Consider the following 26635-nt stretch of genomic DNA (forward strand, 5'->3'; position numbering starts at 1 on the left):
AGTCGAGAGTTGAATTTGTTTATTATAGGGGTTTGATCAAATATACATCAGTATGTGGTGTTCTTTTTGCAAAGGTTGATATGCTGTACATCAGTGTAAATGGACATTATCTCATGGTCCTTTTGCTATTATGGGGCACATATCTTTTTGACCACACACAAATGGCTCTACTCTTGGTAAAGTAAGTGATGAATACAGTTGTATGTCTTAAGACTGTATAGATCCCTTTAAAATCCAAACAGTAAGATTTACATGTGATACAAAGAAACAGCCTAGACGTAACAGAAGATATGATGCATGTCCTTGACTCTGGAAGAATGCTTGTGTTTTCCTTTCCCAAACCACTTGTGCAAAATAAAAGATTTAAAATATATATTTATACATATTTATAGATATATACAAATGATCTAGGACACTATGATTGGTGAACCAGAAACAAATCCGTGAATATTTTAACTACAAATGTATTTAGGTTGGCAAAAATTAAGGCAACCAAAATATGTGTGCTACACTTTACAAATATATTGCTGCTGTAGTCCCTTCATTTAAGACTCAATAGCAACTAGCCACGGAATTATAAGGATCAGTGCGGCACACTTCCATCTTACAATTATACACTTGCTTTCTTGAAACAAACCCACTAAAATTCATATGCATATGCATACACAAGTCTATACATATGGATTTACATTTGGTTTAACATGCACTTTGAAACTTAAGAACATTTCTGATAGTGAAATGATTGTGATACAAGACATTTACATATTTGTCCTCTCACACAATAAGTTTAGTCCCATCTAGAAGTTTAAATTATTAAGACTGTATCATCCCTCTCTGCAAACTATTTGTACAAAAGATTTTAATCAAATATCAGTCCTTATCTCTAAATGAAAATCCAAAACATTTTATCTAAGGGACTTTGGTTATTGCCAAATTTCACACACCTAATATTGCATTTTCATACATTAGAAACATTTGAGAGATTAAACCAAACTTTAAATGTAACACTTGCTGTTACTGCAGTATGAAAGGCTTCTGATTAATCAAAATAATTAAAAACCAAGATAAAACATTAATATTTGCATTATTATAAATACGTCTGGACATTGGTATTACTCTCTTAGTTTTGTTTGTGGAATGGGTGACAGGACAATGTAACTGGTCGAGCTCAAGTTGATATGGCCGACAGTAATAAATCCAAAGGGAGCGGTCGTCAGCTCAAACGTGGTGTGAAACAGCCAGTAGAGCTTCCATAATGAGATGCCTCTGAAGAGTCCAAACCTCGTAGCTGCCGATCTCTGCCAAGGTCTGATTACTGTTAGAATGGACACAAATTAAGTGTGGGAATTGTTTGTGATACTGAGGGTTAAGTTAAAAAAATGCATGCTTAAAATAAGGTGTAATTGATGAAGGACTGTTGAATTACTGAAAACTTAATAGACCCAAGCTAGTTATGCATTACATTTTCAAAAATGCAATGGTCCAGTGGTAAAATGTAAAACTTAGACCACTGTTACCACATATAAATGTGTTTATCTCATGACATTTTTTACGTTTTCATCTCTGAAACGCTCTTTGGGTGAAGAAATACTTTCTTGCAGCACTAAACATCAAATAGAAATTTTAATACATCTATTAGTTTTAAGGCCATCTATATGCTAGTGTACTCATAAAATGTTGACCAAATTATCTTTTAGCAGATGTATGCATTTAAAATGTCCAGTATTTCTCTTTCGTAAATACATGTTAAAAATATTGATGACTCATCTTGCACTGAAGGGCGTACCCAGATATTTGTCCAATCAAATGCTCTCTAGAATAAAATCTCGCTCCCTCTAATACCACCAGCAACAGACTAGCAATAGCAAGTAGCAAATCATGGTTCACGGCTTTGATGTAAACTAAATCCAATTTTCATCTTTAATTAAAATTTGACAAGTGGGAAATGTTCCACTCAAACTTCCTGTTTCAATTGGAATCATCAAAAGTAGAGGAAACTGCTTGAAAAGAAATTTCATGGGGTTTTAGAAACAACTCACAAAGAGCGTAATGCGATGAACAAATCTGGAACTTCTTCGAAGTTGTGTCAACTAAACAGATTCAATAATTCAACAGTGACGCAGTAAATACGTATGGAGGACTAAACATGCATAAATAATAAATTAATGCATGTAATAATACAAAAATAAATAAAGTAATAAATGTCTTGATAAAACAAATATAATTCGTTTTTAATTAAATTTATTCCTGAATTTATTATTGTATGACTTTATTCCTTTATTATTTTCTATATTTATTTTTAACTTTATTTTTATTCTTTTTAGCTTTTAATTATTTATTCATTTATTTTGCATATTTTTTTATTTATGTGTTAATTTATTTTTTATATTTATTTATTCCCACATATATTTATTTCCATATTTATATATTCCCATATTTATTTATTTATACATGTATTTATTTGTACTTTTCTGTGTGCAACATGGAAATGAGGGAGGCGGTCCTTGAGTAGCTCCAGTGCATCATTGGTCGAGAGCTCAATAGTATTATCGGTAGCAGATGGACGTCCCACCTTAGCACCCACTGACTCGCACAGATTTAGAATATGCAGGGAAAAGTTTTGCAGAGAGTTTAACAATCCAGCATGTGCTTCTACATTCATACCGGCATACAGCTTTCCTAAACCATCAATAAGCACCTCTACTCTAAATGAAACAGTCATTTGATGCGTGATTATCCGCTTCATTAGCAAGTTGCGCAACTCTCTAGATATATGTGAAGCGTCAGCTACAGATTTATATACATGCATAAACGATCAGGGAAATGAAGCTGGTTGTATCTTTTGCAATGAACAATCATAACAACAGAAAACAATATTATGGATTTGCAGATATCAAAATATGAAGTTATTTTCGCAGAAAAAAAAGAAAAGGACAATGTTAAATCATATCATTTATGAAACTTGCTCATTTTGTGGATTTGTTGAAGAAACAGCTCCCCATTTATTTTGTGATTGGAGTATAACCAATAAATCTTGGATTGACTGAAGCTCTTATGTTTATAGCCCCACAAATAACTATAGTTTTTTTTTATTTTATTAATGCCACGAACCAGAACAATACAATGAGACATAATCCTTCAAAATGAAACAAAAAAACCAAGTAAATAAAGTAAAATAAAAAAAAAAGAACAGTGCCAGAGGACAAGAAAAAAGTATTACAAACAGAAAAGGGGTGTTACATTATATATCCTGCTTACAATGCTATAAGCTCTAATTGCCTTTTTACTTGTGCACTTACACAAAAGAGAACAATAAAGCTTAAAATCATTTTTAAAGCAAGAAAAGTTAGGTTTGGAGTCAGACCATTTCATTTTATGAATGTGAAACTTCCCCATCAGTATTAACAATTGTATAAAGTATGCCTTATCTTTCTCAATCCCATGATCACTAAAGTGTATCATAATGTCAAATCCACTCAGCTGTAAGTCAATGGTCAATTTTTCCTTAATTAAACGCTCCACATCAATCCAAAATATTTTTGTATGTATACAATGGAAAAATAAATGAAAAATTGTTTCCTTTTCACCTTTACAGAAATTACAAGAGTAATCAATATCTAATTTAAAACGTTCCAATACATGTTTTACTGGATATATTCTATGCATTATTTTAAAAGAGACTTCTTTTACTTTGTTATTAATGTAGAATTTATCCACTGTTCACTAAGCATTACACCAATTTACATCTCCAAACACAGATGACCAGAAAAAACGAGCTGGAGGGTAAACAATATTATTAAGTATATTCCTAACATAGTTATTTGAGACTTTATTTTTGTAAAATGTCTGTATTACCCAGAAATATTTTACCCATAATGTCTGTAAAATTTAGATCTTCCTCTTGTGGTGCATTTTTAAGAAGGATCAATACTTTCCTGGGAATCGCATCCATTACAACTGCAAAGTCTTTAGGTCTAACTGGTATTTTAAATTTATTCAAAAATTCTCTATATGTTAATAAATTTCCATCATTATTCAAAAGCTGGCTAACTAATATAATATTGTTTTCAAACCAGTAATCAAAAAAAGAGATTTATTTTTGTAAAGGATGTCTTTGTTGTTCCAAATGTAATATCTCCTAGGTGAAAAGTTATGTTTGTAGGCCAGTGTCCATGCCAAGAGAGCTTGTTTATGAAATTTTGCAAGCTTAAATGGTATTTTGTCAATCGAAAAGTTACACTTCAGTAAAAATGAGAGGTCAGCCCAATTGTTTAAACAGATAATTGGGAAAGGAATTCCAAATGCATTCCTTATTTTTTAAATACTGAATAAGCCAATTTATTTTAAATACATTGTTCAAAGCATCATAACTCAAAACCTCTAAACCACCATGATCTTTAGGATTGCATAAAATTTCTTTTCTCAAATAATGTGGCTTGTTTTTCCAAATAAAATCAAAAAGCATTTTATCTAGTTGTTTGGTAACTTTAGTGGGAATATCCAATGATAACGAAACATAGACTGATCTGGAGATTCCTTCAGCTTTTGACAAAAGTACCGCCCCAGAATTGATAGATCCCTTTGTAGCCATGCATTAAACCTCTTACTAGTTTTGTTAATAATTGGGTTGAAGTTTAAATTATTACATAAATTCTCATCTTTACAAATAACAACTCCCAGATATGTAACTTGATTTGCAATTGGAATATTACATAAATTAGTTAAACTACATTCTTTAAGAGGAAACAGAACAGACTTATTCATATTCATTCCTAGCCCTGATACATCTGAAAACTCTTTTATGCATTTTACTGCTTTGATGATTTCATTTCTATCCTTCAAAAATAAAGCAGTGTAGTCTGCAAACTGACACAACTTAAATGTTTTCCCTAATGCTGTAATTCCTTGAAAATGTCCTTTTTTAGCGTGAAGGGCCATTATTTGCGTTGCTAACAAAAACAAAAATGGGGAGATTGGACACCCTTGTCTGATCCCTCTACCTATTTCAAATCTGCCAGAAGTCCCCTTGCTAATTTTACAGAACTAGTACATCCTTTATATAGAGTTTTGATAGCCCTTTGAAAATAATTGCCAAACCCAAAAAATCAATTGCTTTAAATAAAAAATTATGTTCTATGGTATCAAATGCCTTGTGAAAATCAATAAATAAAATAAAACTATCATCTAAAACATAATCACTGTAATCTACCATATCAAGTATCAATCTAATATTATTACTAATGTGCCTTCCTTGAATAAATCCAGTCTGTTCCTCGTCAATAATATTTCCTAATCCTTTTTTCAATCTTTTGGCAAAGATTAAAGCAAATAATTTGGCATCATTATTTAATAGACTAATGGGTCTCCAATTCTCTAAATAAAGAATATTTTTGTTTGGCTTCGAATTAATGTAATAACACCTTGTTTTAAAGAGGAAGGCAGTTCTCCCTTTTCAATAGATTCTATAAATACGGCCAGCAAAAAAGGAGCTAACTTATCTCGAAACACTTTATAAAATTCACTGACAAGTCCATCATTACCCGGAGAACGATTATCTTTAAGGCTGCCAATACACTCTTTAACTTCCTCTAGCCTTAAATCACCATCACAAAACAATTTAAAATCATCCTCAATAACTTTGGCATTATCTAAAACATTATCTAGAAAGTCACTCAGATCAGAAGACACAGAGTTGGGAGAGTACAGACCTTTGTAAAACTGAGTAACAAACTGTGATATCTTTTTTCATCACAAATAACTATAGTTTACACGCGATATGGCTATGACCTGACGTCACATCAAAACAAGTCAAGAGTAATCGAGCACACGCTTCAATCTACAATAAGCCAATGGTAAGCAGGACCCGCCCACATCATTATCATACAAGAGACAGAAATGTAAGAATAAATACAAAAATAAATACATGTGGGAATAAATAAATGTAAAAATAAATGAATGCATAAATAAATAATAAAAAAAAACAAAAACAAAAACAAATGAAAGAATATATTTTTTTAAAAAAGTAAAAATAAAAAGAGAAAATAATAAATGAAAAGAGAAAATAATAAATAAACGAAAAAAAAGTCATACAAAAATAAATTCAGGAATAACTTTCATTAAAAACGAATTATATTTGTTTTATCAAGACATTTATCCTTTATTTATTTTCTTATTATTACATTTATTTATTTATTTATTTATTATTTTTTGCATGTTTAGTCCTCCATAAAATGCGTACATAATGCACACAAACACACGTACACAATACGTTGTCATGCATGCGGTCATTAGTAAAAAAAAAAAATAACACCAACGAAAAAAGATATACAACGACCGCAGAGACTAGTGTGAAGGCATTCTGGAAGTTTCTCTTTACAACAACCAAGATGGCCAAAACACAATTTACACTTACTGTTTCACTCTCGCTTTCGTCCTCTGGCAGAGTCTTTGACCCTGAGCTGTAGTGCAGGGGAGAATACACCCAGCTCCTATCCTCTGGAGGCTGCTCATACATAACCAGGACAGCAGAGAGCGCCACAACGGGATTGAGACACAAAGGCAGCCAGAGGAAATGTGCAAAGACCCCAAGAGAGGAAGACAAAGGTACAGGATGGGATGGGGGATACCACTTCTGTTTTGTTTACCCTTACTACAATATTACTTAATAAAACCATAGTTAACAATATTTTTTATTGAATTATTTATTAACAACAAATACCCACAAACTCATAAGAAATGTCACCTTTAGATATGTTGTTATATAGCCTGAATTAACTTGTGACTAATGATTGTCTATCATTAGTTCTACAATGCATAAGCGCTTGTCTGCTTGTGTTTCAGCATGCATGTTAAGATGAGCAGAAGAAGAAATAGTTTCCACCCTTCACAAGTGTTTGCTAATGTAGCATAATCCTTTTTATTTCACTTTGAAGCTTATGAGAATTGTTCATGGTAACCAAAAGACAATATCCCTAGTTAAAAAAATTATAATACTTTGAATCTATATTTTTGTGTGAGGATTGCTATTTTTGATATAACACCAGAATCGGAAGTATCGACACTTTAGGATCGATCTGCCCATCCATGGTACAGGAAGGATCATTAGAAATGCAGTGGCTAGATGACAGTCGTGTCTTTATAATACCCTCTTTTTTGCAAAAGTCTAGTTAGTCGCATGCAACATTTATGCAACATAGCTGTGTCTGAAATCGCCCCTATCCACTTATAGTGCACTACTTTGTGTGTTGGCCATTTAGAGTGTTTCCTACACCTCGTTCCCTGCATATGTTCACTAATTCTTACCCACAATGCACTCTGATTTCAAGTGTACAGCTGATGTACACTCGCCGATGGTATATTGCCCATAATCCCCCGCTGGGAGGACTGACGAGCTGGGAGAGAGTGCGAGCAAGCAAGAGATCAAGTGGGAGACGGGTGTGCAGTTTCCTTATAATCTTTTATTTCAAGCTCTATAGTTCTTACCTTTTTGAAAAGACATTACTTGATTAAAAACATTATGTTAAACTATAGCGAGTGTTTATTCTTATAGGCAGTTATTATTATTAAAATAATTATTTTATTTTAAACATTATGAACATAAACATGGCAAACGGAATGAAGATTTATTGTATTAATATACAAATGTATAAGAATAATGATTATTATTATTATATTATTATAGATACAGTACTGTACATGTAATCTCTCCCCGAAGCTCCATATTTACATCAGTGTCTGAATTCACTAACTCATTTCGATCACTCCTTGCTGATATAGTACACTCCCTGCCATCCACTTTATAGGGAATAGTGAATAAGTGAGCCATTTTGGCCACAGCTTGATTTTATTGCTTTTATTTGGAGTCCCATGCAAAACCCTCCACCTAAACCTAAACTTAACCATGAATAGTAGCAGCAAATGCGACTCTCGCGAGACTTGCGCAATAGGAAGGTTACCATATAAACATTATCCTTGAGGACCAGTGACAAACAGATGCAAAAGATTTCTGCTGACTTCTGTTAATTTGCCAAATGGACACATTACTGGTCGATAAATCAACCTAGCTAATATCAGCCCATCAATAATCTGGACATTTTTAAGACACTCCAAGGAAACACAAAATTCAACGATGGTCGAGGATGACTTTAAATAAAAAGTTAGAATTTGGCTTGTGAAAGAGAACCGAGTAAACAGCCAGTAAACAGAAAAAAAATTAAAAAAATGAGCAATTACAGCGCTATCGATGAATCACTGAGTATGACAAGGGAATGAGTTTGAGAATGAGAAACCATTTAGTCTATTTACACAGTATATGATGATTTGATCTAGCACATCTTTACATAGAAAAACAATTGAAAAACTCAATGGGCTTGCCCAAAACACGGTCAGTGTGAACATCCCCTTACTCATTTCACAAAAGAGCTCAGCCAATCGTAGTAGAGCTCATTTATGTACAAAAGTCTTAAAGGTAAAGCAGCAAAACCATCCAATTATAAGGGCTAAAGAGAGGGTGAAAAATGGTGGGGTAAAAATACATGTTTGTTTTTGGGGTAAGAAACATTGACTAACATTAAAAGGACTTAGAGGACAAAAAGAAAATGCTGCAAAGTGCAGAATATGTCCTCTTTAAAAAATATGGATGTTCATTACAAAATACAGAGGCTAGTTTCTACAATTGTCTCTAAAACTAGCTTGAAGACTTCTAGTGTGCCTCGTATTTTACCTTTGGGAGATGGGCTGACAAACACGGAGACTGCCATCAGAGAACTTACAAAAGGCAGCCAGAGAAAAAGAGAGCTATTAAGAAGTCGATAAATGAAAAATCTGACAGCTCCATTAATAAGAGTGAAAGGGAGCAGCTGGTTAAAGGGTGTTAAAGGATGAATAATTCAAGAGGTGGCACTTGCATGTCTCTAGGCCTTTGGAGAGCTTCTTTCAGCACACAACCCAATTTATAGGGGCTCCATATTAGGACCTCAGTGTCTAACAAATGATAATGTTCGCCAATTCTCACTGTTTTCTTGGCTGTCCTCGGATATTTGTGGATGCATTGGAGTTGCCCATCTTTTTTGTAATTTGTGCAGCCAAATTGTTTAGAATGTTTCTATTGCTGTTATTCAGAGTAAATGCACAGATATACATACACTGTCAGCACTTAGAAATAAACAAAAGGTCCCAGAACAATATTTAAATGGTAATTACTGTGCCATGTAGAAACAAAAGTGCAAACAATAAAGATACTATAGTACCCAAAGAGCTCCTGATATACACACACCGACATACAAATATACAAACTGATATACTCTGTAAGATTCTTTGCAAATAAATCCAGGACATATGAGGAATGCATGAAATAAGACCCAAGCAAGTTCCCATGAAGATAAAGGAAGACTTACAAAGTAGAAGTCTGTAACAGGCACATCTTCGTCCTCGTCCATGGAGGCTCGGCTGGTGCAACCCGATGCCAGACTGGCACTGTCAGATTCAACCACTATCCTGGGGCTCGCTGGGACGGAGCACGACAAGGCCAGTGGAAGCATCTCTTGAGCTTCACTACATGTAGCAGAGAAAAAAAATGAAATTGAATTGATGGAACCTGGACTGGAATGTGTTTTTAGAGATGTATTTGGTGCTTTAATAGTGCTTGGGTAATAGTTTAATATTAATAGAATCCAATTATTGAGGAATCAATGAAAGCCATATTTCACACCAAAATGAATTGGCATCCAACCATAACTGGATTGTATTTACACTCATTGTAGCCGGTGAAATTAAGAGCTTCCTGTTTATGTTCAACAGTGGCAGTTGCCATGGAGCAGTTTTCCCACCACTGTGAAGCGATTCAGTTCCCCAAAGCAAAAGCACAAAGTTTGCGTTTGAATAATTGCAGTTAACTACACGTCGTCTGGCACGGTTTAAATAGAATGCATAGAAACAAACGTTCAGACCCAGAAATCTGGTTGCGGTAACAAAATGTTAATTTGAGGTCAATTTTAGGGCGTTGTGTGCATACCTGATCTCTGGCAATGGCTGGGGTGCCACAAGGGTAGGTTCACTGTCATATCGTCCCTCCACTTCCACCTTCACTGTGATGGTCTGCTGGTCCTCATCCTGCATTCTACAACAACACCAGCAGAGGGCCAAACAAACCACATAAACATTATAAAGAAACAATGGATCTCTTACTACTCCACTTTACATTTGACAAAAGGATGCCCAAGAGAGTACTTGCCTGCTACATTGTAAGTTATTGTATGGCTTTAGAAGACTAAGTGCATGAGTCATACAAATAAAAACATCCTGTTGTGTTCCACATAAGTAATAAAATCAGACCAGCAGCAACATGAGATGGCCTATATGACAGAACTTTAATTTTGGGTGAACTGTCCCATTAAAGGAAAAAATCTAATGATGTCACAAGTCATAAAGGACAAAATAGCGCCACTGATTTACTTACACTTCTTCATGACTAGATTGGGTGTGTCTCCTAAACCAAAGAAAACAAAGAGAGTATTGTAATAGTTGCAGGTTCACGCTATGACACTGGAATAGTGGGAGAGAGAGAGAGAGAGAGAGAGAGAGAGAGAGAGAGAGAGAGTTACCTGTAGTGTGGGCATTCAGACGTGTCTGACGGAGAGCGTTCTGGGATAGACAGAGAGGTGGTAGAGGAGAGTGAGGTTGCGATGGAGGCTGTGGTGGCCTCCTCAAATGAAGGAGGGGTGCTGGGGAGCACATCTGCCCGACCTGAAATGAACATGAAGAACAGGAAAGTCAGGAAAGTCAAAGAAAACATTCAATTTGTCAAAATTGCATCTGGAAAGATTGAACAGAATTTAAATAGACAAGTCAATCATAAAACACTATAAAACACAACATAACTAGAAAACCTGAGAACTTTGATCAAATATGTACACTAATATTTAGTCAAATATGGTTATTTGATTTTTTTTAAATTTCCTTCCTATTTGTGAAAACAAAATTTGGATGGATGGATGGAATAATATGAAGATTAGATAGATAGATAGATAGACAGATAGATAGATAGAGATAGATAGATAGATAGATAGATAGATAGATAGATAGATAGATAGATAGATAGACAGAAACAGTAGAATAATATGATGGATGGATGGAATAATAAAATGGATGGATGATGGATAGAAAGATATGATGGATGGAAGGATGGATAGAAAGATATGATGGATGTATGGTTAGAAAGATACGATGGATGGATGATGGAGAGAAAAATATGGATGGATGGATTGAAAGATATGATGGATGGATGGATGATGGAGAGAAAAATGTGGATGGATGGAATGAAAGATATGATGGATGAACAGAAGGGTGGATAGATGGATGGATGGATGGATGTTGATGGATGGATGGTTGATGGACAGATGGACAGTTGATAGATAGTTAGACAGATAAATTATGCCATTTAAAATAAAAAGCTTCATCTACTCTTCAAAGAAAATAATGAACTTGTTATGACAGATTGTTATTCCTCACATGTGATTGCATTAATGGGGTTTGTATTTTGTATTGTATTATGTATCTTACCATCGTCGTCCAGTGTAGGGAAACTACGGGTTCCTCTCATGTCGTAGATCTTCTCGTCTCTCACAAAGGACAGCTGGCTGGCCGACCATGTGGCCCCAGAGCCGCTGTATTTGGCCACAGACAGACTCCCACGACCCCTCTTCGATGGAGAGGATTTCAGCGCTGAAACGATAATTGGTTTACAAATTCCCTTAAAAGTAAAAACCAAGTTCAAAATCTTTGTGCAGTAACTTGATAAAAGTCTCTTATTACGACCATTACTGTTGTAGAACATGAAATAATTTCTGTGTGATTCAGTGGTATAAAATCAACTCAGAATCAGTTGACTCACAGGAAGTCTTCCTGAATACAGTAGTGCTCATGAATCTGAAGAATCTGTCTGCATAGAAAGAAGGTCTGTGAACAGACACTGAGTCCTGAACAGGGAAAAAAAGTGCAAGAAATGAGAGAAAATATTAGCATAGGAACCTGCCGAGGTTATAACAAATCAATCTGAATAGCTCCAGTACATTCAAAACATTTCATTTAGTCTCTTTAATTCTAAAATGTTTAATGCATGCTGCTTAAAGGAATGTTCAAGGTGCGATACAAGTTAAGCTCTATTGACAGCATTTGTTGCCTGCTGTTGATTAGACGATATTTTCAACACATTTGTAAAATCAAGTTAAAATCACAGTTAGAGAATAGGTTAAAACAATGCTTTGAATATAATGTTAAAATGAAACTAGTGTGATAAAATCACTTACCAACATTGTCTTTACAAAGTTATATCCAATCTTTCAACTCATGTCAAGACTATTGTAAAGTCAGTAGACCTTGTAACTTTTACATGAATTGCGCAAGGATACCTGAAAGTGACTGTGTACACCCACAACAGTAGTCCTACCATTAAATAGACTTTTAACACAACTTTACATCTCAAATAATACACTTTTTTATACACTAACTTTGTAGGTCCATTACTGTTTATACAATCTTTTTATTGTATTAAACCCTGAATATTGCCTTACATCACACATATAAATAGATTTTGATTATCATTCAATATTTGGCATAATAAGCTTAACATATGGACACCTGGAAGGTGAAAAAAAAAATCATATTCACATATTTCTCACATCCAGTTTCACAGTGTGTTTGCACATTCATTAATTATTCCTGGCGTCATCAGCCAACACTTATACATCTTCCACTGTCAGCTGGCATGATTCAAATATAGTCTCCAGATCTATAAATAACTTAATTAGCATGCAAATGAATCGTGAACCATTCACAATATGGCGTAGACAGATGCGTCAGTGGCAGGAATGGTAAAACCTCCGTTACTGATTGTCATGGGCAGCCTTTTTTCTCACAGCTGAGCCGAGGGAAATGCACTTCTAAATAGAGACCAGCTGAGAGGTGAGCGATAAAATGAGAGTGTAGGGATATGTGTGCTTCCCTCATGACAAGCAGTAGCACCCAATGCCAAATCCTCTGAGAAAATGGCCCAAAATTAGTGCACATTTTATAAGCATTTCCTCTCAGAACCAGTAATTCTCACTAAACTATTCATCCGAATGTTGATGTAAAAATAAAGGAAGAGGATGGAATTATGGTGAAGGTCAAAGACCACAGAGTCTCAAAACATAGCTTAAAGCAGGTTATCTTAGTGCCAAGATTACATCCAAAATTCTCACCCCATCGTGGACTAGAGCCTTCCATGTGTGCTCTAATTTCTTTATTAACCTACAAGGAAAGGAAAAACATCAAACATTGCAGTTCAGTGCTTCTAATCATACTGGGAGCAATGAGTCACACATTTCATGATGTAAATCGTAAGTGAGTTGGAGAGGTTGATGCAAGCACCTGTAAGACTGCAGGATGTCGATGATTCCGATGTACAATAACAGACGCTCTCCTCTATTATTGACCGCAGGAATACCACCCATCCTGAAAGCAACAAATACATGGAAATAAATTAATTCAAAAGCTTTTTCTTCACAAATGTGACTAGTGGTTTAATTAATCTCTTCTGAAGTGATATGATAGGTGTGGGTGAGAAAGAGATACATTTTTATGTGCTTTTTTTTACTATAAATCTTCACCTTTGACCAGCCAAAACCATTTGGTGGCTAAACGTGGAAGTGAAAGTGTAGATTTTCAGTAAAAATGGCTTAAATATTGATCTGTTTCTCACCCACACCTAGCATATCGCTTCAGAAGACATGGATTTAACCACTGGAGTTGTACTACTTTTATAATGACCTTTGTGAACTTCAAAGATCTGTTCTCCATTCACTTGCATTGTTGAGATATTTTTCTAAAAATCTTTTTTGTTTTGCAGAAGAAAGTCATACACATCTGGGATGGCATGAGATTGAGTTAATTATGAGAACCAACCCCAACCCCCCCCAGCAGAAGTCTATGTTATTTCCCCATTTAAGGCCAAAGTTTACTTCGGTTTTCCACGTGAAAAATCGTGCACATAGTCCACGCACAATTGAACAGTCACGTGCTCATGTGTCGAACGTGGACTATGACTGTATGGGCTCATGGGAAAATATTATTACTTGAAAGATTGGAGTGCTCGAATGTGCAGAAATTAATCATACCCTAGCCTTTAGACAGATATGTCCTCTTAATCTACTGTAACTGCAACTGGTATGCATGCAAGTATCCTTAATATATGTCAAAGTATGGACTAAATTCATCCCCTCACGTGTCTTCAGTGTCGATTTCTTCTCCACAGGCAGATGCTCCCTGAATGGACTCCATGGCAGTAGAGTAGAGCGCCTTCTGTGCCAGTGGCCTCTTTTCATCACTGTTGCCCTGAGATCCCTCCATCTGCTGCTCTTTATCCGCCTGATCAATATTATGAACTCCCAGTAGCAAACTGTAATCCATAATCTTAAAGCTTTCCAGTACCTACCCAAGAAAACACATGAATTACCAGTCCGCTCAAAAACCACAGCACACCTGCATCAGTCCATGACCTTACCAAACAGTCTCTCTGTAGAGTCTTCACCAGGGCATTGTACGTGTCTGTATCCAGCATGAGTCCATCTGGCATATCCTGCATGAAATCGAGGTCTTTGAAAGTGGGCCTTGCCTTTTCCCGTTCTTTCTTGGAAGCCCTTCGTTTGTAGGTTGATCCCTTCATGTCGTATTTGAGGTGCATATGCACCACCCTGGGCAGCACATTGTTCATCACCACCATTCGAATGTTCTTCCCGCCTGATTGTACACAGTACAGCCCGAAGAACTTGGGCAATAAGGTGCGAGGATTCTGATTCAAGTTCTGTTGGACATAAACACACAGTATAATCAAATGCACATACGTTAAAACATTACTCATATTATATTACATTGGTTGGTCCTGGGGGCCTGGGTAGCTCAGCGAGTATTGACGCTGACTACCACCCCTGGAGTCGCGAGTTCAAATCCAGGGCTTGCTTAGTGACTCCAGTCAGGTCTCCTAAGCAACAAAATTGCTAGGGAGGGTAGAGTCACAAGGGGTAACCTCCTCGTGGTCGTTATAATGTGGTTTTTGCTCTCGGTGGGGCGCGTGGTGAGTTGTGCATGGATGCCGCAGAGAAAAGTGTGGACCTCCACACGCACTATGTCTCCACGGTAACACACTCAACAAGCCACGTGATAAGAGGTGCGGATTTACGGTCTCAGACGCGGAGGCAACTGAGATTCGTCCTCTGACACTCGGATTGAGGTGAGTCACTACACCACCACGAGGACCTAGAGCGCATTGGGAACTGGTCATTCCATATTGGGGAGAAATGGGGAGATTTGTTCCTTAATTTCTTATTGTTTCCTCAATATGAGTGGTACAAGACATGGACTTTATTCGATGAGTCTAAGTGACACCGTTGCTGTTCATGTTCAATACTGACAACCACCCTTACACAGAGCAGTTTTTCTTTAGATTTGGCGAATACAATCAATAAATCAGCCACAATGCAGAACAATCACACAGAAATAAAGATGTCGGATTATAAACATCCATATTCTCTTTGTGTTTGAACTTATAGAAGTGTAGGTTTTTACTGAAGTGAAGTTAAAAAGATGGTTCACCCAAAAAGGAAGTTCTCTCATAATTTACTCACCTTCATGCCATCCCAGACTTTCTTTCTTCTGCAGAATACAAAAGAAGGGTTTCAGAAGAATAACTAAAATCTGTTGGTCCATACAGTACAAGTGAATGGTGGCCAGAATTTTGAAGCTCCAAAAAGGCAGCATCAAAGTAATCCATAAGACTCAAGTGGTTTAATCCATGTCTTCAGAAGCAATACGATAGGTGTGGGTCAAAAACAGATCAATATTTAAGCAAATCAATATTTATTTTTACTATAAATCTCCACTTTTACTTCCACATTCTTCTTCTTTTGTTTTTTGGTGATTCGCATTCATAGTGCATATCGCCACCTACTGGTTGGGACTTGTCAATGGTAGAGCTTTATAGTAAAAATGAACTTAAATATTGATCTGTTTCTCAACTCCACCTATCATATCACTTCTGAAGACGTGGATTCTTATGGATTACATTTATGCTGCATTTATATGCTTATTGGAGCTTAAAAGTTTTGGATCCCATTCACTTGCATTGTATGGATCTACAGAGCTGAGATATTCTATGAATAATCTTTGTTTGTCATACATATCTGGGATGGCGTGAGGGTGATTAAATGATGCGAGAATTTTCAGTTTTGGGTAAACTATCTCTTTACCATAAGTTGTTAATTTGCATATATAAATTAATAATTACACCTGTACTGTTTCCAGTCACAACTGACCATAAACAGCCAATGTGTCGACCTATATTAAACAGCCAAGGAAGGGTTAAAAAGGCATAGTTCAATAATAAATGAAAATGTTGTCATCATTTACTTAACTCTAATGTCATTCCAAATGATCTGTCAATATTGCAAGTCTGTTTGAACTTACAAAATCCTTTTAGCTTTTATATGGCATGCAAACCACACTTTTGTAGATGGCAATGTTAGACTACATCTATTCATTACAACTAGTTCAGAAAAAGGCATTTAAGCATTAAGTAGAAGATAATAATGGTATTGTATCTCTGAAAAGTCTGTTGGAAACCAGGACCCTAAATAATTTTTTATTGCATTCCAAGCTACAAAAAAACAAACAAATACAAATTCTAACAAGAGCACACTTGCTCAAATTTATGGGATTTATTTAGCCAACCATATAACATAACCTTAAAGATGGCAGTAAAAAAACTATATGTTTGGAGTCTTTATCCATTAAAACACACCACTAACAATCAAAACAGGGAGGCAGATCTTGACAGATCATGTCAATTTGTATCTACAGGTCATCTTTAAGATGTGAAGGCTGACAAAGAGACCAAAGACATCGAGGACAAATAGAAAGAGAGCTAGAAAGAGTTAAAGACTGAAAATACTCTGTAGGCCATGAACAGGCCAAAGTCAGCATTGTTTGGTGCTTTTGCAGAACAACAACTGATTCGTCACCATTCACAGGTCAATTGCTACAGCTGAATGGATGGAACAAGCCAAGCCAGTAACTAGTCAAAGTCTGCTGACACTGAAAACCCATTTATGCTACACCTACCCAAATAACGCAGAGTTCTTTTGGAAATCGAACTCCTTTTGTCCTGTCATATTCAAATAAAATGGCTCATTGGAGAAAGGAAGACAAAATGAACATGATTTGAATGCTAATTACTTGTTATTTTGTTATGTAGGTTAATAAAACACAGTGCCTCGGGGGAGAAATTTGTTCAGAATAGCCTGTTGGGTAATCAGTATAGTTGTTGTTTAACCAGACAGTTGATTTAGAGCTGGGTTTCCACAAATAGTAACAGAATAACAACAGAAGCTAAAGCATGTGCATTAGAGTTAGAATGTTGGGTTACTAAGACATGCATTCCTGTTAACTGTATTACATAATTTACAACAAAAAAACTCACTTTTGGCACCAACCTGTGGACATTTCACCCAATTTCGGCAGCAGAACTTTTAACCAACTATCACTAAATTCACAGTGAGTTCAGTCTGAAATCAGTCATTGAAAACTCGTATCGGTGAACCACAAGTTTGAAATTCATCAGCCAAAATGCAGCAACTCACCATGTAATATCCAGGCAGAAGCTTTTGCAAAAACTCAGCTTCCTTGTGCATTACTGTCTTGATGATAAACTCATCGTCCTTGGTGACGTAAAAGACCGAGCCACTGGCTCCGGGATTGGACAACTCGATCAGTGGTTCATTACAGAGGGAATACTACAGGTGCACACAAACATTCACATAGACATATACTAATGTCAAGTATTTCAAGTATATACTAGTTGAGTGACAACATTTTCAGATTTTGCTTATATGAATACCTATCTTATAATTCTCACCAAATAGTCATCTGGCCGTATCCCAAAGAGCTCTCTGAAGTAACGAAAGGCCACGGGAGCATACGTTTTGAAACGGAAGTCTGGGTAATGATGGGCTGGCGTCAGGTTGCTCCCTTCACTGGACATACAAAGAGAAGATATTTTATTGCATGTGAAATATCACATCCACCCTCAACCACAGTTGTTTGTTCCTCAGACCGAGCACTAACCTGGGGAAAAAGATGCTCTCCACCACATAAAAATCCTGCATAAGCACGTCCCGTTCAGGCTTGGAACTCAAGTTCCCAACCGTGTAGCCAATGCCAAGCTGAATGGCCCCCTTGAGCGCTGACGATGTGGTCTGCAAGAGAAGACAGACAGACACAGTCACCCGAATTATCATGAACAGTCATCAGACCACCATTAGACATAACCACATTAACCAATGACCAATTTATTCTTCAATAGTTGCAATAGTATACAGCTGGGCAAAAACACTCATTTTCTGATAAATTTTATCTGATATTAATTCTTTAAACCCCAAGATTGAATCATGCACCTTCTTGTAAGTGGTCTCTCCAGATGCGTCCACCCCTCTGTGTCCAATCTTCTTCCCGTGAGCTGGCTGGCCTGAAGAGCTTCCTGGCATCTAGAAGATAGAGAGGGAGACCTAATATCACTTTGGCCTCATGCTCTTCATTCATACTAAAAGACCAAGCACAACTGCAATCCCTACATGAACAATGTTTCAACAGGTTCTCTTGCAGTCTTTTTGTAGATATTTTGTAGAGGCTTTGTAGATATACTTGATATATGCTAAAGGAATGTACCTCTGTGATGAAAGCCTTTTTCGATGTAGTGTCTAGGAAACAAAGAGAAGAGATAAATGAATTGGTACTGTCAGTGTTTTCTACACAATTCTGCTTTTGCAGTGTTCCCCTTGTATACAGTATATTTCTTAAATATTTACAGTAATATTGGTAACATATTTGAATGTATTAAAGTGTTTTTAAATGCAAAAGTGTCTTTGACCAACAAGTGCAATGACTAAAGGAATACATGTTAAGCTAAACTGACAGCATTTGTGGCATAAAGTTGATTACCACAAAACGAATTTCAACTCATCCCTCCTTTCCTTTAAAAAATACAAATTTAGCTTAAAGTTGTTTGTTGATTTAACGGTTGTTTTAAAGTTGATAGCTTTATGTCGTCATGTCAACAAAGTTGTCAAACTGGATATAACTTTTCACAGAATAGGTAAGCAATTTTTCCTCAATAAAATTGTGTTATTACATGGCTCTCTAGAATACTCGATACTGATTGGTCAATGGCGCCATCTAGCGGTCTGATATTGCTCAGAAAACAACCGCACATCCACGTATCAGACCGCTTATCCGGGTATTTGCGAGCCATCGTTCCTGCCCCTCAGATCACTGTGTGTTCTCTACAAGTAAGCTAATAAAATTATTTAAACTCAAATCAATATTTCATGTGCTTTTATTTAATGATTTACTTATATGGCAAGTACTCTTTTAATAATATACACAAGGAACAGTTTAATCAGCTATTTATTTCTTCTCACATAATTATGCATAATTATGCAAAATCAACATGTCATGTCCATTTATTTGTTTATTGGGCAAGTAGTCTTGTAATAGGCCGAATAATGGGCAGTCAGATGTTCATTTTCACAAAATAAATACAAACAGAACTCCGTCGCAAACCGGAGTTGGCAAGCTATTCAGGAATTTATTTCTTGTCACTGAATTACATGATTTCAATGCAAATCAATATTTTATGTTAATGTATGTATTTATTTGGTTAATAGTCATGTAATAGTTGTCGCATCGGGGTCCTGATCACCCTGTCAGGGTTTATTTTGCAATAATAACCAGCTGACTGTACATTATCCCTTACTTAACACTCATATTATTTACTTCATGTGATTTTACTTCCAAAACAGTATTTCATCATTTACGAATGGGCCCATTCACTTCCATTAAGTGCCTCACTGTATCTCAGTTTTGTGCTTTTGTTAAGAGAACAAGGGACAAGTTGAAAGTTTTGTTTAGTTGTAATCAACATTATGCTACAAATGCTGTTAATTGAGTTTAACTTTTGAACAGAAAAAATTCCTTTAAGTTTCACAAACTTTAACGTAAACAAAACATGAATATTATTGCGGTTCAGTACTGAATGTGTCACTTTTTTATATTAGTAACCGCTCTGACTGATTCCGTGATTTCATTCAGTGAAGGATTCATCCAATTCTTTTTAACCAATAACTTGTCAGTTGATGAGTCATTTGATTCATTACAAGAACTGGGTCATAAGAGTCATTTGTTCATGAATTGGACTGCGTTGTATGATTTTGCGAACACAACACGACTAAAAGATGTGCTGTTTGCAGTAATTTTGCACTCTTTTTTATCTCATCACATATAAACTGCAAACTCATAACTCAGTTTCTTAGGCCTTGGCACTGGAGATTTAGTATCGGTGGAGCATCGCAAAGGCAAAACTATCTTTTGAGAACAATGGATTTAGTCTCTATCATCACAAACTGTGTTGTGTAGGTGAGGAGAAAATTGTTTGCCCATCCACTAAATTACACATTCTTCTAAGTTTCTCTTTCTCCAATGTCACTTCCCATTTCTACCACATTATACGGTGCACATCAGACAGACCTTAAACATTCCAGGAAAACACCTGATTACTTGAGATATGCTCAACTGAAATTATAAAAAGACTCTAGATTTCAAGAGCCAATGTTTCATCGTCCAAAACAGCACAGAAAGCATTTGCCAACACTTCATTATTCAGTCTCTATTTATATTCCACTTCCTTCCCTCAAACAGCCCTTCAGTAGCAACAGCAGTCAGTGTTACTATTGCCAATGAAAAATAAACATTTTCATTAACTGAAATAAAAAAAAAAACATAAAGTAACTGGAAAAACCTAATTAACTTCAAAACTAACTAAAATATTTAAATTTAAATGTGTATGTGGCAGGGTGGAGGGCGGGGCCGGGTCGTGATCCTACAAACCCGTCCCGTATTAGGCTAATTATGCCTCCGTGAGGGATAAAGGTCGACTGCAGGGGATCCGTCATGTGTGTAAACGATCTCTCTCTCCCACCCTCCGCCCTGCCACAGTGTATTAACAAATGTGTATTGCATCCATCCATCCATTATTGTTAATATGTAAAGGTTTCAAATAATTTTTTATATGTATTGTTAATATGTAAAGGTTTAAAATTTTAATACACATTTACATTTTGTAAGTTAGTTTTGAAGTCATTAAAGTAAATGGATGGATGGATTTACTAATAAACAAGAGTTAAGTTATGGGATTGTAATCTGCTAACTTTTTAATGTTTTTTTTCAAGTGAAAACTAATACAAATTAAACTAAATTGAAAATTCTATAATAACCCTGTCACGAGCAGCTGTCAATGATGACCGAGACGTATGTTGACAAAGAAGGTTTGATAAAAATATGCCCATGTGAAGATGACAGCTGTATTCTTGAGCTGTGATTTGCACTCCACAGTCGGCGCAGATGCATCTGATGCACACAGTCTTTTTTCTCTGTTTCCATGGCATCTCAACCAAGGTCACCAGGCTTTCTCAGAGTTTGCATATGTATATAGCATCAACAGGCACATACTGCTCTAAATAGGGCATTGGCCACTAGACTGCCCTGCTGAAACATTTAACCCCAGCAAACACCAACTTAAACTGGTTTGAGCATCAAGCTTGGCCAGTCACTGCATTTATGTAAATCAACCATTTTTATTCTGAGTTGGGTCATGACTATAAATCACGTCTTAACATCGGCAAAATATCCTTAATGTTAGGGCTCACAACAACTCCAGGGGCCGGTTGCATAAAACGTTCAGTAACGCTTTATAGTATTCCTAAGCAAATATTTTCAGCAAATTAAAACTGTATTTAGCGTCCTTAAACCACTTGTCTTACTGAAGACAACTATGAGCTTGTTTTATACAACCGGCTTTCAATGGCATCTTTAGATATTCAGACAAATTGTTAGACAAAGTCTCAAGTTAATGGCTATGTTTATTCAAAGGGCCCCTGCTAATAAGTTAGCAAAACACCTCCTGAAATTCTACTGGCTCAGGATTGGTGCGATCACAGCTACTTCAAAATTAACCCGAAGTGATTAACTTGATGACAGAACAGTCGAGGTGGCATCTGACACCTCGTGCTAACATTCATTATATGTGACTACATTTACCTATGCCATAGCATATTATTTGAGAGGATAATCAAGGATCTACACTAACTAGAACAAAAGCTTAAATGTTTGGTTATACAGAAGGGGTGTAAGGATGGACAACTACTGTAGTTATAGCCTACAGGGCTTACTTAAGACGATGTTTAGGTCTCTGCAGAACAATAATGGGTGTTTCCCAGTCTGTGGGCATTTTCAAACCGGGATGGGCATTTTTCAACCATCCAATGAAAGTAGGGAATCTCATATAATAATCAATGGGTGTTTCCAAACCAGGACAGGCTTTTCTGAACTATCCAATGAAAGCAGGGTATACTCAATGTAGTAGTCAAATCTTGTAAAGCGATTGAAAAATGCCAATCCTGGTTTGAAAATGGCCACTGATTGGAAAACGCCCATTTATGTTCACTGACTAGTAAATTAAGAAAATATCTAGTTTTGCACATACCTAACGGAAAGTAATAGCATGAAAACTTTGTCATGACAGTTGCCTATAATCCACATCTTCTGATAAGAACAGAATTGTTTAAAGCTAATGACAGACTGATAAATCGACCAGACTGTGTTCGTTTGGCCAATTAAAATGTTAACTTTCGCTTGTGTCAGTTCTAAACTCTACCAATAGATTTGCCAATGGATAGTCAACAGTTTGTTTTCAAGGTTTTTTTTCTTTTCAGGTTTCTGCAAATTTGAGTAAATATTGCATAAAATAGGTCTTTGTTTCACTTTTTCAGACATTTTGAGAACATCTGATTTGCTGTTGTAAAATTGAGTTATGTTTATAGGCATTTGATCTGTTTCGGCCATCTTGTTCTAGATATCGGTATCACATTAAAAAAACATATCGGTTGACCCCTGAAGTACATCAAAGGAGACAAGAGACGTTAAACCCACAGGTAAGGCACCCAAAACCATTTTCATGGCTAACTTCTGATATAAGAAAAAAAAAAAAATATGAAGTTACTCTAACAAATTTCCTTCATTCAGCTGATTTACAGGACTCTTACAGTACACATATACAAGATTAATTCCCTTGGAAAAAGTTTAGGTTGCTTGCTGGAGGGCAGAATAGTGATGGGTCATGGATCATTCCAGCAACCTTGACCACCAGACTACCTCCTACCCACTGACAACTGATTTGTTTTTCAAAGGCAGTCAAGTCAGTCTATGCAAAAAGCTCATGGCCCAAGACAAAGAGGTAGTTTCATGCATGGAGCAGAACCACATTCCTCACCTCACTGCCTTTCGCCCTCGTACACATTCTTGGAACCTGAGCCCAGTTTAGCCCTTTCTTTATTGCCCAATTGCTGATGCATAACCAGAGAAGATCTCGTGAATATTTATCTTTGGCAATGCAAGTGCCAATCTTATGTTCTGATAAACAATTAGGCAACTGAATGTGATTCATGGATTTGCCAAGTAAGATATTTTCCTGGATCAACATATTTTGAAGGTCCTGGAACAACATGCTTTCTGACCCTATCCCAATGCCTAGTCCTTACCCTAATCATGAACCAATCTTTAAATTGAAGGAAATGAGAGCTGGATAAGACCTACAAGCCCATAGCCTGACCCTAAAGCCACCCTTTTCCCTATCCCTGAAATCTAATTGGGTGATAGGACTGGAGATCCAAGACCAACAAGGATGTTAATCCAGGAACAGGACCTACATGGCAAAATCACGGGTATCTTCTCAGCCCTGCTGAAAACAAATGTGTCAAAGTGGGTCTTTGCATCCTCTTTCCAAGCTGCCAAAGGGACTTGAGTGTCTTCCAGATCCTGGTCTGTTCTGCAGGCAAGCCTATAAAAAGCTTCAACCACTTCAGGGCATGAGTGATGGGGGCAAGAATTACAGAGACACATCATTACGCAATTCCTGCTTGTTTTCCATTTCCCACTGAAGCTTGAAAACTCCCAACAGCCTGAGCTATTAGAATAACACAGGCTGTCTTGGCAGTATAGGAAATAATACAGTGGAGTGCGTAAATAGACATGCCCTGATTTACTAAGCGATACTAAAAGAGATAGAAGTAGGGGAAAAAACTATATTTCAAAATATTGCAATAGAATGTGGACCATTCTCAATCTCAGTGTCAGGCGTGTTGCTGCTTTAAAATACACATCGCACAGATCGGATATTTTGAGATAGTCAAAAAAAAATGTGTCCAGTCTGCATCATGTAATAATACATTAATGGCTGTGTTTAAATTCATATCACGTCACGAGGGGCATTTTGACTTAGAAGCATGAAGCTGCATTTACCACGGTACACAAGTGCTCTATAGAGCATGTGCAACATACAAAAACATGTAAGCGAATGTAATACAGGGAGCGGAAGAAAAAGAGCCTTTTTAGATGGGAGAGATCTTATGTCCGCCTGATGTGCGAGAGAAAATGACATTTTACAGAGGTTTAATGATATTTAATGATGCCATATTAATGTACTCTATACTGTATAAGGCTGAATATGTATAATAATGCTATGCCAAATGTCATGTCTGATTGCATTTAAGTAGGGTTTTAAGAAGGGACATTATTTAACTGGATAAGCTTGCATTTTCATTAAATACGTATTTTTTAAAAATAATATTTAGATGTAATCAGAGACTAGGGTTGCACGGAACTAATGAAATATCACGATACCAAATAATTTAAAATGGTTCGATATCACTTGTTAATTTTTGTAACATATTAAAGTATGCTACCATTAGATAAATGTAATATAATTTGAGAGTTTTGAGATGAAATCAAAGCCTCTATATGGCCAAGTATAATCATTAAACATTACACTTGTAATGTAATGTAAGGATGTAATTTAATGAAACAATATACAGTCATGTGCCTTGCACCACAGTGTGAACAAGAGGCACAGCTCTGCCCTGTCATCTTCTTCACACAGGCACGTAAATGAACACACACAAACACACAAGCACACACACACAAATGCAACACACACTACTAATGCTTGATTTTCATGCAGTGTGTCCAATTGTATCGATCTGCAGAGCCACAGATCAGTGTGTTGAGTGTATAACCGAGTGTGAACTCTCAAATGAAATCTTTCTCCATTGCAGTTCAGAGATTTCAGCTCACGAGTCACAGGAAGTTTGATAAAAGGAACCCTATATAAACAGGAACAACTTCAGAGATCTTTCAAAATAAAAGTCCAGCTGAAATGAGAGCTCTATTCAACTGATTGCGTGAAATTGAAGACATTACGACAGAAAAATATTACTACTGTTTAAAAGTGTAATATTCAAATCAGTCACAATAATTCTCATAGTAACAATAATATAATATTAAATGTTTATATTATTAGTATTATTATGGAGTGGTATATAGTGGAGGCAACTGATACTTGTCCTCTGCCACCCGGATTGAGGCGAGTAACCGCACCACCATGAGGACCTACTAAGTAGTGGGAATTGGGCATTCCAGAAACCAATGTCATAAATTTCTAAATATCGAATTTTTGCCACGATATGATTCATCATTTTTTGGCCTGCGATATTTCTAAATCTACATATCGTCGCATAGCTAATTCATACTCAAGTGAATGCGGAAGAATGGAAGTGCAAGCTTGTGTGAAGAAATTTAGTCTTTCACTGCATACCAAAGGCCCTGTTTCCAACTGGTATTAAGATGCTTTTTCTGTGATCCGTTCACATGTGGTCAGCTGCATTCCTGTTTTCACCTGGTAATACCATGCTTCTCAAATTCATCTCCTGTGACCACTTGTGTTCAGATTTCGAGGGGAAGTTCTCTGATATCATGATGACATACATCAATCACTATTTCAGTGTGCTATTGCATGATCACAAAACCGAGCAGAAATCCCTGTTATTTTTGTATAAACCTGAGCTTCAGATGTGTGATTGCCATCTGTGCATCTGCATGTTGATTTCAGACACACTAAATAAGATCTGTGAAGTTCTCAGGCTTGCATATCCATTCACTTTTTACATTTTTAGATCGGACGGCAATTTCCCTTTAAAGCCGCAGATAACCTTGTTTTACCGCAGTGGTTAAATGACAGGTGAGGGGCGGGGCTTTGCTGCTGTCGGGACAGATTCAGGACAAATTGTGTTGACACCTCAAATTCATGAAAACATCAAATTCGATGTTGTCACATGCATTTTGTCTATCTTTGTATATGGTTTCAGTTGTCGCTTCACAAAATGTTTTGGACCCCATTTACACCTGTATTTAGCGCTTACCACATGTGATTGGATCACCAAAAATGCACCTTAATACCAGGTGAAAAACTGGGCCAAAGCTCAAATTTGGCAAACTCTAAACTGGTAATTGGATACCCAGGGGACTTTTGACTAATAGAGAATCTAAACGTCACACATTGACCAATTGGATCGACAAAGAAAACATGCATTTCAAATCTTCATTTCAAATATCGCCAGATACCTGCTGATTCCTATACCTAATTGGTGAGCATAACACTACA

General features: G+C 36.4%; 1 protein-coding gene across 1 annotated transcript in view; it reads right to left on the reverse strand.

The window, feature by feature from the left end:
• Positions 1–2: 2 nt before the first annotated feature.
• Positions 3–26635, reverse strand: part of LOC127639551 (phosphatidylinositol 4-phosphate 5-kinase type-1 gamma-like) — a 30498-nt gene continuing 3865 nt past the window's right edge. Inside the window, exons 2-18 of the mRNA XM_052121618.1 lie at positions 18754–18785; positions 18483–18572; positions 18154–18284; positions 17945–18062; positions 17670–17822; positions 14540–14839; positions 14261–14466; positions 13408–13491; positions 13239–13287; positions 11891–11975; positions 11560–11721; positions 10602–10743; positions 10457–10486; positions 10013–10117; positions 9396–9552; positions 6413–6502; positions 3–1315 (exon numbers count right to left, since the gene is read on the reverse strand). Of these exons, the coding sequence (XP_051977578.1) occupies positions 1313–1315; positions 6413–6502; positions 9396–9552; positions 10013–10117; positions 10457–10486; positions 10602–10743; positions 11560–11721; positions 11891–11975; positions 13239–13287; positions 13408–13491; positions 14261–14466; positions 14540–14839; positions 17670–17822; positions 17945–18062; positions 18154–18284; positions 18483–18572; positions 18754–18785 (1937 nt within the window). The 3' untranslated portion in view covers positions 3–1312. The remainder of the gene's footprint in view (positions 1316–6412; positions 6503–9395; positions 9553–10012; positions 10118–10456; positions 10487–10601; positions 10744–11559; positions 11722–11890; positions 11976–13238; positions 13288–13407; positions 13492–14260; positions 14467–14539; positions 14840–17669; positions 17823–17944; positions 18063–18153; positions 18285–18482; positions 18573–18753; positions 18786–26635) is intronic.

This window comes from Xyrauchen texanus, chromosome 48 (genome assembly GCF_025860055.1).
Source record: "Xyrauchen texanus isolate HMW12.3.18 chromosome 48, RBS_HiC_50CHRs, whole genome shotgun sequence".
NCBI classification, from domain to species: Eukaryota; Metazoa; Chordata; class Actinopteri; order Cypriniformes; family Catostomidae; genus Xyrauchen; species Xyrauchen texanus.